The 17,949-nt window shown below is 35.9% G+C and overlaps 1 protein-coding gene across 3 annotated transcripts in view; it reads right to left on the reverse strand.

Annotated features, from left to right (window-relative positions):
- Positions 1 to 1,812: 1,812 nt before the first annotated feature.
- The window catches only part of L2HGDH (L-2-hydroxyglutarate dehydrogenase), a 37,964-nt gene continuing 21,827 nt past the window's right edge, over positions 1,813 to 17,949 (reverse strand). For 2 of the 3 annotated variants that reach the window (XM_072761499.1, XM_026000734.2), the window contains 4 exons: positions 17,585 to 17,752; positions 16,301 to 16,458; positions 14,912 to 15,043; positions 1,813 to 3,880 (listed from right to left, as the gene is read on the reverse strand). In XM_072761499.1, the coding sequence (XP_072617600.1) occupies positions 3,685 to 3,880; positions 14,912 to 15,043; positions 16,301 to 16,458; positions 17,585 to 17,752 (654 nt within the window). In that variant the 3' untranslated portion in view covers positions 1,813 to 3,684. Of the gene's footprint in view, positions 3,881 to 11,228; positions 14,392 to 14,911; positions 15,044 to 16,300; positions 16,459 to 17,584; positions 17,753 to 17,949 lie in introns of those variants that run through there. The other variant, XM_026000735.2, reaches the window with a different exon arrangement.

Raw genomic sequence — 17,949 nt, forward strand, 5'->3', positions numbered from 1 at the left:
TTACTCTATTAATTTTGTACCTATTAGAATAGCCACGCACATCAAAAAGTCTGATTATATACTATGTTGGTGAGACTATGGGGAAATGGGTACTGTAATACATTATTCATGAGAGCTTAAATTGGTTCAACCTCTACCAAGGGCAACTTGACCTATCAGGAAGTTGTACCCTTTGACCCAGCAAATTCTAAGAATATGTCTTATCGGTATATTTGCTCACATGTGGAACGATTTAACAGCTATTCACTGCAGTACTGTGACAGCTAAAACAAAAGTACCCCAGAAATAAACAATTTAAATTATCATCAGTAGATATAAGGACCTGGTTCAACAAATAATAGTAAATTTATAGAAAAGAAGCTACAAAAATCATTCAAAAAGAACCAGGCCACTGTGTTCAGGCCACTTGAACATTATCAGAGACAGTGCAAAGTGAAAAGACCAGGGCATATAACATAGTATATAGAGTATCCTACCACTTGTGTAAAAGAAATGGAGGAAGAATTTTATTATATATACCTCTATGAGGCTGAGCAAGAGATATTGACAATTTTTGTTGCATCAGGAATGAGAACTAGGTGGCTTGGAGGAGAGGAGATATTTTCATTGAGTACATTTTGGGGACTTTTGAATTTTCAATCATTAATGTTGTACTTATTCAAAATGTTAAATTTTTAAATATATTTCCAACCCCATTATAAACACTTGCTTCAAGTGTTAAAAAATAAATATTGGGGTACCTGGCTAGCTCAGCCAATAGAGCCTGCGACTTGATCTCAGGGTTGTGTTTGAGCCCCACAAGTATAGAGTTTACTTAAAATCTTTTTTAAAAATGAAGTATTAAACACAAAGATATCTTGACGGGATGAGCACTGGGTGTTTTTCTGTATGTTGGTAAATTGAACACCAATAAAAATTAATTTATAAAAAAAATAAACACAAAGATACTATACTTGATCATAAATTTGAGTTAAAATTAATATGCTATATTAATTATTTGATAAATAGTAATTTTGTCTTTTTAGAATTTAGAATGGCTTTTGGGAGATAACTTGAATAATCTAAGCACATTTCAAATTTTAAAAGGCAATGAAAATTTTACCACTAATATTCTCTCACTGAACAGCATTTTCAAGAAGGACTTACTCAACATTTCTCCTATTTACTCTCTACTTCCTCAATTTATTTAAAGCTACAAGTGCTGCCAGTCAGAAGCAAACCAAAGCAATGCCACAGGAAACAATAAATGTCATTGTCACTCACTTTCATGGTTTGTTGCTGTAGCTAACTCTGGTCCTCTTACAGTTCACCTGCTAAAAAGAAGTTAGAGCAAGCTCTCAGACTGATCATTTGCCATATAACCCTTACGGGAGGCTTATACCCAGAAACCCAACCCTGTAAGAGATAGCATACCAGAATGTCTTCCTCAGAGAAACTATAATTGTTTATGAAACTCCTATTTGATTGATTTATTGTCCCTTCCACCTGTAAAGCACTGTGTGTTTATATGTTATATATATACTCTGCTATGGAACAGAAACAATGTTCCCTGGTGCTCTCCAGTATGAAGACATTGAGGTCAGCCAGATGGTGCCACCATTACCAAAAGGAAACTAAGTGGGGAAGTGCTCTACTTTTTACCTAAAATATAAACCTAATTTTTATATTATACACAAATATACTTTTTTCATTTTTTAAGATTGGCTATATAAATGATAGTTTATGAAAATATGATAGTTCATATTTCACATACAAAAAACTTACCTGAATCAGAGTTTCAATGAAACAAAAAATTATGTTCACAACACCAAGGCTCATTAAAATATTTTAATATTAACTTACATTTTTCCTCTCTCAAATACACAAAACTTTTAAATTTCATACCAGTATTACACAACAAAACCCGATTAATATAAATATATTTTACAAACAGAATAACCTACACATTCAAAACACTTTCAATCATCTTTTTCACTTGTTTTTTGGGGGTATGATATAGACCCAAATGGAATAAGGGCTGCTTTAATTTAGAAGAGCTATTTTTGTAATTTCAGTCTTTCACAGCTTAGTATATATGCAATCTCACTGTTTATGAAATAAAGAATTGTAAAATTTTCCATCTCTTAATAGTTTTGTAATGGAACAGAAAAATATCTTGTGTGTCACATTTCTTGGAGGAATCAGTTGTTATGAAGAACCATTAAGGCTGGCTTCTTCTGTGAGTGGTTTCTGAATGCTTTCAATATGCTCATCCCAGTGTCAAATAATTGCCTAGTCTATACCTGGGATGTGCTACTTCTCGAACATGAGCTGGTGATGTAGCCTTTCAAATTAATGGCTGAGGTAGCTCAAACAATATAATCACTGAGGCTTGAAGTAAAAAGGAAGAAAACAGAAGTTTTTCCTATCAGTCAATATGCACATCCTTACTCATCTATCACACAGATTTGATGAAATAAGAAGAAAGAATGAAGAGTAGAAGATTAATCCTGAGACAGTATATATGAGGGAATGGATGAAAATGTCTCACCTAAATGGCGGTTCTGTAATAAAAGTTTCCCCAATCAGTAGGCTGCCATAAATTCATTTATATTTCTATTTTCCAACTTTCTGAACTGCCAGAATTATTTCAACAGATACCACACATGTATATACAGTATACAGTATTGGCACTGGGCCACAATTGAAAATACTCATGAAGTATACATGAACGTAAGGCACTTTTGCGGTTTACAAAAGTGAATGCCTCAGTTAGGTATTTCTCCAAAATAAAGAAATATCGTCATAAAAGTTCATAGGATCCCTGAAAACCAAGTAGGCATGAATAATTAGTGATCTTGGCCAATATTTGAGAAAGTTGGTATGACTGAAAAACAGAGATATAAAGGTAAACAATTTTTAAAATTAGAGTTCTATATATCAGCATTCAGGATTCTAAAACTGCTCTCATAAAAACCTATCAGTTCTAAGTTCTTTTAGTTTCTCAACCACAAAAGACTAAAGAGTAGACAATTAACCACTCATACCGTACTGCTGTTTGGATTTAGTGGTAACTGCACACTAAGTCAATTATAAAAAGACTGGGAATAATAAAGGCTTTATGTTTCTTTTGCAAAGTCAGTTCCTGCAAATATTATAGCTAAGATAGAATCTTATTCAAACTACTTAAAAATGTGAAATTTCATATATTTCCTTTAAATCAAGAAGTTTAAATCTCCAAATACAAATACTGTTGCTCTAAATAATGTGAGCTTTCCTATACTCTTCAAAATTAAAAGGTTTGCAACCTACAACACACTATATTTTTTTGTTCAGTAGAGAAAAAAAAAAGCTTAAATATTATAAAGGCAAAAAATGAAGGGGATAATCAATTTTTTGTGCCATCATTCCCAGAAATTCTAGAAGAGCCAAATATCTAGATCATGGTTGGTGAGGAGAGGTCAAAAACAAAGTCAGGGATTCAGGACAGATACAACTGTACCTTGCTTCTTTATTCACAAAGTAAAAGAGCATGGACTTTAAAAAATTATAATTTCTATGTTATAGCATTCTAACAATTCAGTTATTACCTAAATGAGATACCTAAAAATGAGATTTTCAAATCATTTTCCTTAAAGAATGCAATTAGTATATTCTTGTTGCTGAATGTGGAAACTAAAATGCATATCTAGCTCCTTACATTATTTACAATTTAAATCTTTGTTGTACTTCATCTGCAATCATTCCAGAAATTGCAAGAGAAGAAGTAGCAGCAGGGGACGGTGCATTTCTCACATGAAGAATGCGATTTCCAATATCCCCAACTCCTCCATCAAATACAAAATCTTCTACCAGATTTCCATCTCTGTCCAGTGCTTGGGCTCTTACTCCAGCTGGACCTCTGCAAAAGCAAAAGTGGTAGTCAACTGACTGGAAGAAATTGGGCACTTTACAAATTGTGGGTTTCAAAGTATTCTTAAATCAATAAAGTATTCTTTTTTTTAAGATTTTATTTATTTATTCATGATAGAGAGAGAGAGAGAGGCAGAGACACAGGCAGAGAGAGATGCAGGCTCCATGCTGGGAGCCTGATGCAGGACTCGATCCCGGGACCCCAGGATTGCGCCCTGTGCCAAAGGTAGGCACTAAACCATTGACCCACCCAGGGATCCCCTAAAGTCTTTTTTCTTCTAAATGCACAATTATGTGGAAACCCAACAGGTAGGTTTGTGTTGTTTAGCCAAAGGCTAGAAGTTTGTAGCCTGTCAAATATATCCTTAGCCTAGAGCATAATGCCTGCCACATAACAGTGTCAATAAATGCTTACCAAGGAATATTTACTTATAAATATGTATTTTTCCCCAAAGTATCAGACAAATCCACAATTAGAATAGATGTATTAATTTGGCTTTATAAAATAAATTTATTATAAAATCAATGGGAATAAATAAGTCTCTTCAGACTAATACAAAGCAAAAAGTAAGTTATGTATGTCAGTTGCATTCCTAAATATCCACTGCAGAATTGTATTAACTTTTGTACTTTGATTGTAAATTAAAATAGATGGAGAGCAGTATCTGCAAATGGCAGCAAGTTATTTTTTGTAGTTTGTTATTATTATTATTTTTAAATTTTTATTTATTTATGATAGTCACACACAGAGAGAGAGAGAGAGGCAGAGACACAGGCAGAGGGAGAAGCAGGCTCCATGTACAGGAGCCCGACGTGGGATTCGATCCCGGGTCTCCAGGATCGCACCCTGGGCCAAAGGCAGGCGCTAAAAAACTGCTGCGCCACCCAGAGATCCCCTGTTTTTATTTTCTATAGTTTACCCTTCACTATCAGGATAGCCTTCGATTCAACAGAGATGATAGGAAAAGCACAAAAATGAATTAACTTGGCAGCATGTTAATACAGTAAGAGCCTTTACTACTATAAGTGCTTTATAACACTTGAGTTCACAAATTAGTTTTTTTTAAAGACAGTTAAAATTTACAGATGAAATTTGAATAAAATATTTTTTGTATATTTTTTTATTGGAGTTCAATTTGCCAACATATAGTATAACACCTAGTGCTCATCCTGTCAAGTGCCCCCCTCAATGACCATCACCCAGTCACCCCATCCCGCTGCCTGCCTCTCCTTCCACTACCCCTTCCATGTTCGTTTCCCAGTTAGGAGTCTCTCACATTCTGTCGCCCTCTCTGATTTTTCCCACTCATTTTCTCTCCTTTCCCCTATACTCCCTTTCACTTTTTTTTATATTCCCCATATGAATGAAACCATATAATGTTTGTTCCTTCTCCGATTGACTTATTTCGCTTAGCATAATACCCTCTATCCACGTTGAAGCAAATGGTGGGTATTCGTCATTGAATAAAATATTTTTTAATCCAAAAGTACCTCCTGTATACAAGACCAAGCAAAGTGGTATCATATAGTGGATTCATGTGCAATGTGGTGGCCAAAAAAGCCCAGTTCCTAAGGGTACGACAGGGCAAGCCTGTCCACCATGGTGTTAAACAACTAAAGTTTGCCCCCCAAAGCCTTCAGTCTGTTGCAGAGATACCATTGTGGGGCTGAGAGTCTTGAATTCTTACCGGGTTGGCAAAAACTCCATGTACAAATTCTTTGAGGTTATCCTCAATGATCCATTCCATAAAGCTATCATAAGAAATCCTGACACCTGGTGGATCACCAAACCAGCACACCAGCACAGGGAGAGACATGAGGGCTGACATCTGCAGGCCACAAGAGTCATGGCCTTAGAAAAGGTCACAAGTTCCACCACACTATTAGTGGTTCTTGCTATACAGCATGGGGGATGATGCAATACTCTCTGGCTCCACCATTACTGCTAATAACGTTTGTGAAATTCTTACCTGATAAACAATTAGGACAGTTATGTCTGCTTAAAAGTGTTATTAAAATCAGTTGTCTACAGGCTGTTCCATAAATGCATTATCAAAATTATTAAAGTTAAAGTGCAATAATGTTTGAAGATTGTAAGAGATGGTGTATTTTGTTTCTGATAAACACTTCTGTCTTTGCTTTATCTTATTAGGGAGTTTATATGCCAATGTTTAAAATATTGTTTGGTGTAATAGGTGTAAAATTCTGTAAAAATGGAATGCAGAAGCTAGCCATGTCATTTGTTGGTGCATAGAATGACATCTGCACTTCATTGGGGGTGATGTAGTACTCTGCTGGTTTACTCTCAAATGGCTGTTTTTAGAAGTTTGATAAGAACAAACTTTTTAAATTGGAATTTGCTTGGAAATGTGAAGAACATCTCAATCTTTTGTCATATCATATGCAGAATAATAAAGCTAACTAGGGCCCACATTTTTAGGTTGAATCCAATATTCTATTTATGTAACTGCTGTTTCTAAAAAGAATAGTTTAAAAGAATGCCACTATTTTTAGGAGAATTGAATAAACCTGTTGTAAGAGGATCCTCATACAAACGAAAATAAATCCTGCTTAACTTAAAAAAAATTACCTCCCTTAAAACTGTTCAGAAAACAGAGTTTGAAGACAGCTGCCTTAGGGATGTCTGGCTGGCTTGGTTGGTAGAGCATGAAAGTCTTGATCTTGGGGTTGTGAGTTTAAACCCCATGTAGGGCATAGAGCTAACTTAAAAGAAAATAATAATTAAAGAAGAAAGAAAACAGCTGCCTCTAACACACCACCAAGACTCAAGAAATAAGAAAACAATGTTAAACATTTTTAATGATTTCTGGGCCAATGAAGGTAGTATTTGAGGAAGACAGAACACTATAACAGCACTGCCCTCTAATGATATTAGGATAATGATAACTATTATTTACTAAGTGCTTTCTCTGTTCTAGGAATTCTCTTTAATCCTCACAACAATGTAAGAGGCTGACACCATTTATATTTAACAACAAATAAATTAAATAACTTGCCTAAAGTTACACAGCTATAACTGTTCCTTTGTAGAGAGGCAAGGTTGAAAGCTAAATAATCTGCCCTAAAGAAGCCTGCAGGGAATCTGGGCTGGAGATGTGTAAGGTGTAAGGATTTCCAAGAAAGAATCAGATACAACACTTAGAACGCAAAGAGAACTGGACTGAAGCTAAAATTTCTTCGGGTAAGGATACAGATCAGCTGATACACCCATGTTATCAGCCAGTGCGTGCTCTATTTTGCACATTCTGTACTTGTAGCTTATCTTAGCTCATCAATGCAGCATTTTCCCCCTCTTTTCCTGAACAATGCTGCTGTTGCTCTCAAGAGCATCTCTATAAATTTTCTTGTTCTCCTCCTTTTATCTGGCAGAAGGCCAACATGCAGAAGGCTGGCCAACATGACCAGCCATTGATGTTGAGTAATCAAAATAAATCTTTCCTCTCTTACAGAGGTTTAATTAGTACATTCCCTTGACTTCCCCTTCTAAGCAAATATGTTAATACTGATTAGCTACAATTACAAATGTGTCTATACTTTTTCTTACAAACGCCAATTTTCTTTTCAGGGTCCCCTCCTGCCCAAGTATTCAAAGTGTAATCCAAAGTGTAAAAAACAATATATAATATTGTTTCTCTAAAAATCCCACTTTAGCTCAAACTAAAGTTAATTATTTAACATGAAATGTTTAAAGTACAAAATTCTTCATGTTCCCTTTTCAGCACTTAATATAACTTCAGGGTTTTTCTTTGAATGATTACATATAAGCATTCCTCTCACAGAATACCTTCTCTGGACATGAGCATTATACCTTGAAATTTCAGGTAAACCATAAATTTCTTAAGGGCCAGCATCTTATACAACACCCCTACTTCACCCTCAAGTCTAGATTTGTGCCTTGTACATAGTAAGTACTCAATAAGGCTAGAAACTTTTAATTTTTTAACTTCTAATTTTTTTTAAAGTAAGTGCAACAACAACAATAAAAATAAAGTAAGTGCAACACCCAGCATGAAGCCCAACATGGGGCCCTAACCCATGACCCTAAGACTAAGACCTGAGCCGATATCAACAGTCAGACGCTTAGCTAAGCCATCCAGGTGCCCCTTAATTTCTAATTCTTTAAAATTCTATTTTAATACCTGAAAGACATGTTAGCAATTTTAATACTTGTGAATTCAGTTACATTGACTTGCTTAGTGCTATCTGTAGTTATGTATTTTGGTATATTTATAGCTAAATTTAATGGGAATGTAAATTCTAAACCCTTAAATATGTCTAGAAACAAAAAGTGAATATGTAACTAATGGCATTCCTTCATTTGAAAAGTGCTGTATTTATTGCTGTATTGTTCTGTGGTAGGCATTATCCTGTGAGATGGAAAAGAGCTATGAAAGGCTACAATTGACATCTTTGACTAGTTCCAAATAGCACAATTTAGTATTTTATAAAACTCACCATGGGATCTACTGTTAATCTAAAAATAGAAGTTCAAAAAAAAATAAAAATAAATAAAAATAGAAGTTCACATGAGCATATTGTATGGGGAAAGTAAACTATTCCAATTCAATTTCCAAACACGAAGGAGGGGTATTTTTGTTACTAATCTTCACCCTAATTGCATTGACAAGAGAACATGGTTTTTCTATCCTCAGGTTTTGAATTTTCTTGAGAACTTGATTTAGGGATTAGAACTTTTTGAACCTTTGTATAGGTTTTCTGAGGACCTGAATAACAGAAGCATTCTGTAATGGGAGTTGGGGAGTTCTATACATCCATTCAGTGTTTTACTTGTGTTATTTAAATCTTTTAATATTTTACCTGCTTGATCTATCTTCTAACAACTGACAGTTCTTAAAAATCACCCACAACTGTGGATTTATTGATTTCTGCTTGCAGTTATGTCAATTTTTGTTATCTGTATTTCATGTGTTATTATGCAACAATTTATAGGGACCTTTATCGCTAACAATAGTTTTTGCCTTCAAGTATATTTTATCAAAAATGACAAGTATTGATCTTTCTTTTTTTTGTTTTGTTTTGTTTTTTTAATTTTTATTTATTTATGATAGTCACACAGAGAGAGAGAGAGAGAGAGGGGCAGAGGCACAGGCAGAGGGAGAAGCAGGTTCCATGCACCGGGAGCCCAACGTGGGATTCGATCCCGGGTCTCCAGGATCGCGCCCTGGGCCAAAGGCAGGCGCCAAACCGCTGCGCCACCCAGGGATCCCGATCTTTCTTTTTTTAAAAAAGATTTTAATTATTTATTTGAAAGGGAGGGAGAGAAAGAAAAAGAGAGAGAGAGAGAGCAAGTAGTGGGGAGGGGCAGAGAAAGTGGTAGAGAGAGAATCCTAAGCGGACTCCACATTGAGCATGGAACCTAATGCGGGGCAGGATCTCATGATTCTAAGATCATGACCTGAGCTGAAACCAAGAGCTGGACACATTCAACCAACTGAGCCAGCCATGTGCCCCTACTCATTTTTCTTCTAATAAGCAATTTGCCTAGCACATAGATGAATTTTTTTTAATCCAACATGACAGTCTGAACTATTAAGTACATTTACATTTATTGTAATCACTGATAGGTTTGATTTCTACTATATTATTTTATGCTATTTAACTTGATTTTTCTGGGTCTTTCTCACTTCCTTTCTTGACTTACTGAGTTTTCTTTTTCTTTTTTCTTTTTTTTTTAAGATTTATTTATTTTAGGGTACGTGAGTGATTCAATGGTTGAGCGTCTGCCTTTGGCTCAGGTCGTGATCCTGAGGTCCTGGGATCAAGTCCTGCATTGGGCTTTCTGCAGGGAGCTTGCCTCTCCCTCTGCCTATGTCTCTGCCTCTCTCTCTGCATCTCTCATGAATAAACAAAATCTTTTTTTAAAAAAGATTTATTTTAGAGAGAGACAGAGAAAACAAGTGCACGTGCAAGCAGTGGGGAAGGGCAGAGGGAGAGGGGAGAGAAAATCCCAAGCAGGTGCTGCTCTGAGCATGGAGCCCAACTTGGGGCTTGATCTCCCCACCCTCAGATCACAACCTGAGCCCAAGTCAAGAGAAGGACGCTTAACCATTGCGTCACCCAAGCGCCCCTTGAGTTTTCTATATTCTTTTTCCACCTGTACAGTCTCAGAAGTTGTTTATCTATTTCCATTCTTGTATTTTATTTATTCAGATGGAGTTCACTGTCCATTCTATGAATTTTATGTCTTTTCATTAATTACAAGAAATTTTCAAATACTCTTCTTCAAAGTATTGCCTCTTCTCAATTTCTCTGGAAATCCTGAGATATAGCCTGCAATTTCTCATTTTCTTCTCCATATCTTTTAATTTCTATATCATGCACCTTCATCTTGTAATGTCATTCTCTAAATTATCCAGATTTACCTTTTAACTTACTAATTTTCTGTTAAGGGAGGTCTAACCAATTGTCTAACTTAGTCATTTGAGTTTTAAAATCTAAGAACTATATTTTTCATTTCTAGAAATTCTAAGGGCACCTGGGTGGCTCAGTTGATGGAGCACCTACCTTCAGCTTGGGTCATGATCCCAGGGTCCTGAGATGGAGCCCTACATTGGGCTCCCTGCTCAGTGGGGAGCCTGCTTCTCCCTCTTCCTCTGCCTGTCACTCTACCTGCTTATGCTCAAATAAATAAAATCTTTAAAATAAATGTCAAATAAATAAAATCTTTAAAATAAATTAATTAAATTTTAAAAATTCTAATTAGTTGGTTTCCAAAATTGCTCAGATATTTTGGGGGAGAGGGTCTTATTCTTTTTCATGTTTTTGTTCCTTTTTGTTTTGAATTTGCTGAGTTATTTTATGGTTTCTGATACTACTCTCATCCATTTAAATTCACTGGGTTACTTTATGGTTTCTAACATTACTATTAACCAAAGTTATTAGAGGTCTAATTCTGGCATTTATTCTGTCTGCTTATTCTCACATATGGTGCTTTATAACTTTTGATGGCAAGGTCCTGTTCAGCAGGACTTTATCTAGCGGTATTCAATAGATATTGGGTTGAGGTTTTATCCCTCCACAGAGGTCTTACATTTGCTTCTATCTCAGGAGTATTACCATCCTCAGAGCACTTTTTTTTAATGGAAATTTTAAAACATATGCAAAATTAAATGAATGGCATAATGAAATGCTATGTATATATATATTACCTAGTTTCAACAATAATCAACATGCAGCTAATTTTGTTTCATCTACATCTCCACTTACTGTGCACCTCTCTTGAACTGGATTATTTTAAACCAAATTCCAGATAGCATGTCATTTCATTTCATTTCATTTCATTTCATTTCATTTCATTTCTTTTCTTTTAAAAAGATTCTTAACAATTCAAAACTAATAACTGCTTTGTGTCAACAATATTCAGTCTGTGGTCAAATTACCCTGATTGTCTCTTTCTAATTTGTTTAAAGTGAGAGAGGGAGAAATCGTTAGTTTGAAGCAGGATTCAAACAAATCTGGATCTACTTTTTTTTTTTTTTTTAAAGTAACCTCTATACTCAATGTGAGGTTGGAACTCAACATTCATTAATCAAGAGTTGCTATGTTCTACGAACTGAACCAGTCAGGCACTCCTGGGTCTACTTTTTAAGCTAACTTCTCCCCTTAAAATTCCTAGATCAAGCTGGTGGTATAAATTCAAACTCCACACACTCATGAGGACAGGCACAGGCTTCTAGATTTTTAGATTTCCCCTATATACCCCATGATCCCCCTACTCCCAAGACCAGGACAGACAAAATTTTCCTTAATACTTCCTGGTGCCAAGGGCATTTTTTCCCTAGATTTCCTCTTCACTGAGGGTATAGCCTTTCAAGAGTCCCTGGCTTTACACAAGGGCCTCAGTTCCAAGTTCTTACCTTTTATAGACAAGCCTCCTTCCCCTTAGGAGCAATTAAAATATAAGTTCCTAATGTTTTATATCTTAGTAAATACATGAGCTTACACCAAAATCCACTGAGTACTTAAGATCTGGATATTTCATTGTATGTAAATCATACATCAATTAAAAATAAAACTCAGTTATATTTGTATCAAATCAGTAAATCTACCCCACTCCCACCCAGAATAGCATCAGTATCAATTCCTCTTAGTATATAGGTTTTCAATTTCCTCTATGTTTTTCCTCCTTGGATGCCCCTTACTTTCTTGCATTCACAACCATATACATTTCAAGGGATTTTTATATTTTCTCCAGACTCCCTAGTATTTTGTAATGTGAGGGTGGCCAAATTCTCTGAATTAGTTGTTCCCAACCAAGGGAGATTTTGCCCCCTAGAGGACACTTGGCAATGTCTGGAGACATTTTTGGTTCTAACTAGTGGGTACCGCTGGCATTTAGTGAGTAAAGTTCCAGGGATACTGCTAAACATTCCATAATGAATTGGACAGTCTTCCACAACAAAGAATTATTTGGGCCAAAATTTCAATAGTGTCAATATTGGGAAAGCTTGACCTATATCACCTTAATTGTAGGAATGTTTGGCCTTCACCTTTGCCTTCCACAATGACATATTACAATCTTTAGCTATCACTCCCCATGAAAATGTCTTTCCTGAAAATTTGATTTAAAATTCCCCAAATAAAACATTTTTCAAAATGAAATGTGGGGAAAAGAGGGGATCTTGGCATATGGGTCTTCATCTTCTCCACTCTCATAGTACTAACAGATAAAAACTGTTGTTGGATAAGCATGTCAAAATTAGTCACAGAAAAAAATAAAGGACTTCATAGCTAAAATTAAGAACCTTAGAAATCAAAACTTAACAATGAGAAATTTATATACCTAACACATGTATTTGACAGGTTATAACTTCACATTCCAAGCCAATGTTCACTGGTAAATTATTGTCCCAAATGCTCTGGCTAGGCTAAGCAGTAAGGAATAAGCTGGATGCCCTTTGGTAGCAAATTTAAAAACACTGTCTTAAGCTAAACACCCCACTGAAAGTGTAGCTTCAGTTCTCTTCAACTATCTAAAACTGCTTAATATGCTTCTGCTTCAATATTAATGATAGAGCATTTATTGTTTTACTACACTGAACTACAAAACAGGCAGGACTTAAGCTTCAAAATGTGGGTAAGTCTATTGATCTTATTTTATTAATATTATTTAGTATTGCAGGCATATTATGAGGGACAGAGAATAACATAATAAACACCTATGCTCTTACCAAACACCTTAAGAAATAAAGTTCCTAGATATGACAGTTGCCCCCTACAGAACTCTGTTCCCATCCCCTTCTCCCTAGAGGTAACCACTCTCTCAAGTTAGGGGTTCATCACTCCCATGCTCTTTACTATTTTCACATGACATATATAATCCATAAACTATACACAGTATCATTTAAACTGATATAAATGGTATCAAACATATTTTCTACAACTTCCTTTTTGTTACTGATAATTTCCTTCTTTTAATAGCTATAGGAATCAAGAGAAGGAGCATACGGAATTGCTGAATGTGTTCAGCTTCTGTCTCCAAAGAGAAACTCTCTGATTAGGTTGAATTTGTCCCTAAATGTACCTGTCTACAGTGTTCTGTGCCCTTTTCTACTACATGCTAATGAATCTGGAAAATGAAAATTCATAGCCTTACCTCCAGAGACAGGAATATTCAACAAAACCCAGTTCTACCATATGAAATCCACTGTTTTAAAGAATCTTCCCTTTCTACGAAAGGGTGGTAATAGAATATGGGTAGTGAATTCACTGCAATTGTTTATATACAGAATTCACTATATCTTGTTATTGTGTTTCTTATGAAATATTAATAGCAGTAACATACCAGATTTGACCCATCTATTTTCAGATATAAAACATAAGAAGTCTGCTAAAGCAGACCACTGAAAACACAAAAACCTTTATTTATAGGTGAGCAAAAGAAAAGTAAGCCTAGATATTTTTATCCCTTCCACATCAGCAGGTGAGTAGAAGAGGTGAGAGAGATAAGAGTAAAAATATTAGCTGGGTTTTAATAGTTCTTCTAAGGATTCAAGACACTAGTCTGAGAATGATATCTTAGAGTCAGATTTAGACCATGACGCTCAGCTCCCCTAAGGGAGACAGCTGACACGATCATTGCTCTTTCCAGGCAAGTTCAGCAGCTGTTACTGAGAAGACAGATATTTAATGCCCTAGAGATTCATGGAGGGATGGATTCATGGACAGAGAGTACTTCAAAGTACACTGCTGATTAGGCCTAACAATAGCTTGGTCAGGGAAAAAGGTGAACACCCTAAAATATCACCAAATAGAAAAAGAAAATAGGCTTGGCTAGTATTTAGGACAATGTACAGTTCAAGTCCAGAGAGCCTTTTATCCTTGAGCAAAAAGTTATCCTTCCTTTTTAAGTTAAGTTATCCTTCCTTGGTCTCACATCCCCGATGCATGAGGACTCAGACCATTAGCACACTACTTCTCACTTCCATCCTGCAACCAGAATCCTGAGCGGAATAGAACCTAAGAAAGAACAAAAGAGGACGAAAGGAAGATGTCATGTATAGAAGTATGTCTAAAAGGCTGTAAAAAGTAATCAAAATATACTGTTTTTTATGTTTATTACCTAGTTAATATGGTGATCGGTGATCTTATACAGAATCAAAATCAAAAGGCTTTGCAATGACAAAAATAGACAGGGAGATTAAAAAATTTCAGGCAAGATGCTTTTATCACAAGTGATAGCTAGACAGCAAGGTGAAGGTGATATCACAATACACCTGCAGTGGAGATTTGAGTTTAATGCCATAAGGTGGTCTAGAAAATTTTAAATGCACCTAGTTTAGGCACTAACGGCCATGAGACAGCAAGGCCTGACGCATGCTCTGCAAAAGGAAAGCAACAACTTGCTGGGAAAGAGAAGACATACAAAGATTCAGTAGGCACACTGATTCTGAAAGTGTGCTTATGAATCACCAAGTCAGAACCACCTCCCAAGTCACCTAGATCATGATCATATTTGCAATCCTCAGCTTTTCCTTACCTAAGTATATCACTGACAGTAATTTCAGGGATAAACTTCTGAAGGTGCTTCACTGTTGCACTGAGAAAACAGGCTTTATACATTTCATTAACTCCGTAGGAAAAATTCTGGAACACCAATTTAATCAAGCCACTGAAAATAAACAAAAAATAAAATATGAGAGAAAGGAATTCTTTATTATTACAAGAAACCTTTACAGCTATGAGATTTTGAGAGGTGGCATCAAAGAAACATAGGCAAAATCAGAAAAAAAACACCTATTAAAAGAAAATCAACTTTTGGTCAATATAAGGAGGATACTTCATCAAAGGAATACCTTCCAGATTTAAATTCCCAGGGAATGCTGGTTTCAAACTGGAATTCTATAAAGCCTGCCAACAACAAGGTTTTCTTTTCTTTCTTTAAAGATTTTATTTATCTGACAGAGAAACAGCACAAGCAGGGAGAACAGCAGGTAGACAGAGAAGCAGGCTCTCTCGATCCTGAGCAAGGATCCCAACGTAGGACTGGATCCCAGGAATCTGGGATCAGGACCTGAGCCAAAGGCAGATGCTTAATTCATTGAGCCACCCAGAAGCCCCACAACAAGGTTTCCTAAGGCAAATATTACATGCTTTCAAATTACATCTAAAAGTTATCAACAGATCTTTAAATCAGAGCCATTAAGCAAATAGAATATCTTCCCTACTTTTCTTTGGTCAGCCAGAGGTCAGATACTCCAGATCCTCAAGCTGAGACTCTATGGAACCTCCATGTATATATATGTATATGTATTTTTATAAGCACACACGCTAGAAGGCCCATCCTAAAATTTCTGTTTCAGAATCAGTGAAGGGTGAAATTCTAGTATAGCTTAATAAGCTTTCTAGTGATTTTAATGTGAAAACCTCTAGTGTACAACACTGTTAAACAAATAAAATACCTCACTGAGTTATTTCTTATAATAAAGAATCTGCCATGTAGGTCAATACAATTTATTGTTAGTTTTCCACAAAAGGAAACAACTTTGGTTATCAGCAATTTCTCCAGTGATTTTCAAAATAAGGTGACTGGCTTTGAAATGATCTTATCAAAGTAAGCCATCTACTGATTTTGAAAGAAACTTTTTTTTCAAACTCAACTAAAAGATTAGGCAAACAAGATTTGGATTGTCAGATATGTGTTTGAATTTTGGTCTTGTTCTTTTTGACCAAAATACTACCCTGGCTCATCACAATTTTCTTGAAGTAGTTAAGACATTATTCACAAAGCTCTTAATCTGGATTAATTAAAAAATCAACATACCAATCACAAATATGAGGATTTACCCAATAAACAGAACATCAAGAAAGATGAAATTTCCCATGTTAAAAAATACACGTATGAATTTTTTTATGTAAATAAAATTACCTCTTGATAATTATATCCATAACATCTCTGGCATTGAAGTCAAAGGGTTTGTAGCCCTCTCGTTTAAAGGCAAGAACTGCATTAGGTCCTAGCCAAATACTGCCGTCCATCCGCGGTGTGAAGTGAACCCCTAGGAAAGGAAACCGGCTATCTGGGACCTATGAATTTAATACAGCAAAGAGTTACTAGCTCATTTCATATTGCATTCTATTATACATGCAAACACTCAGCTGATAAAACTCTTTCTTCCAATGCATTTAAATTGATTTCTTTTGATCTGTTACTGAGATATTCTTTTCTATATTTACACACTTCTGCCTAGAAGTGCCACACAATAGCAATGCTATTGACACCAATATACATTGTCCCATGTGTCCCTCTTTCTGGATTAAAAAGAGAGAAAGAGAGAGAACTGTCTTCGTAACGTTATTCCCCACTCCCCAGCTCCTTACCAACAAACTAGAAATGTATATGGCTGGCAAGTAAAATCAGAGCTACCAGGAGAAAAACACACATTTATAGTATAGGCTTTTAGAAAGTGGAAATACATTAGGTTGAAGCAGATGATATGTATGTTTTTGGCACCATCAAAAACATTAAACAGCTGAATAGTGGCAATTTCATCTAGTTCAACCTAGTAGTTCCAGAGAGAAGAATGAATTCTTCATTTAAATGTCTCTGCCTAGATCATGAAACTAGAGGGTGGCCACATCCCCTTTTCTGCACCTATCCATATTGAACTGAGAAAGACAGCTGGGTATCTGGGCATGCTATAAGGGAAAGTTCTCTTATGATTGTTCCTTCCCCCAGAGAGGGGGAAGAATTGGGTTCTTTCTTGATAGCTTTTTCCATGGAAACTCATGCTTTCTAGAGACATGCACTTATAAGCCATTAATTACAATTTCATAACTATGATTTCAGAGTAAAGATTTAGGGATTAAATGACAAAAGAAACAGGTGAAATGCTTACCCAAAAAGCACTTCAAAATATTACTTCTGACCCAAGTAAAAGTTTTTGTTTCATTCCCCCCTCCCTTTTTTTAAGGTATTATTTATTTATTCATGAAAGACACAGATGAGAGGCAGAGACGTAGGCAGAGAGAGAAGCAGGTTCCTTGCAGGGAGCCCAATGCGGGACTTGATCCCCAGACCAGACCTGGGATCACACCCTGAGTCAAAGCCAGATGCTCAATCGTTGAGCCACCCAGGTGGCCCTGTTTCATTCCCTTTTTTGTCCACAACTAATCTTGAGAAGAGTGAGAAGGCAGAAGCATCATTACCTACCGGATAAATATTTCCTTTTACAAGATAGCATTTTTCTGGCTTCAAGAGCAGGTAATCTCCCCGGAATGGTACAATTTGAGGATCAGGATTACAGCCACTCAACTCTGAAATACGATCTGAGTAAAGTCCTGCACATGTCACAACATACTGACACTGAACTTCCTCTCCCTAGTGCAAAAGAAAATAAGAGTAGGTAGTAGAGAGGGAAACATAGGTCAAGGGCAGAAAGCAGATGGTAGAAAAGATAATAAGGGTACAGAAATGGTTTTTTTCTTATTTATTTTAAAAGAGTAAAATTAAGTACAAGTATCAGCAAAATAAGTTCTCCAGCATGCAAGGAGGTGTCACCTTAAACTTTGTACTTT

The sequence above is a fragment of the Vulpes vulpes genome, chromosome 6 (assembly GCF_048418805.1).
Source record: "Vulpes vulpes isolate BD-2025 chromosome 6, VulVul3, whole genome shotgun sequence".
NCBI lineage: Eukaryota > Metazoa > Chordata > Mammalia > Carnivora > Canidae > Vulpes > Vulpes vulpes.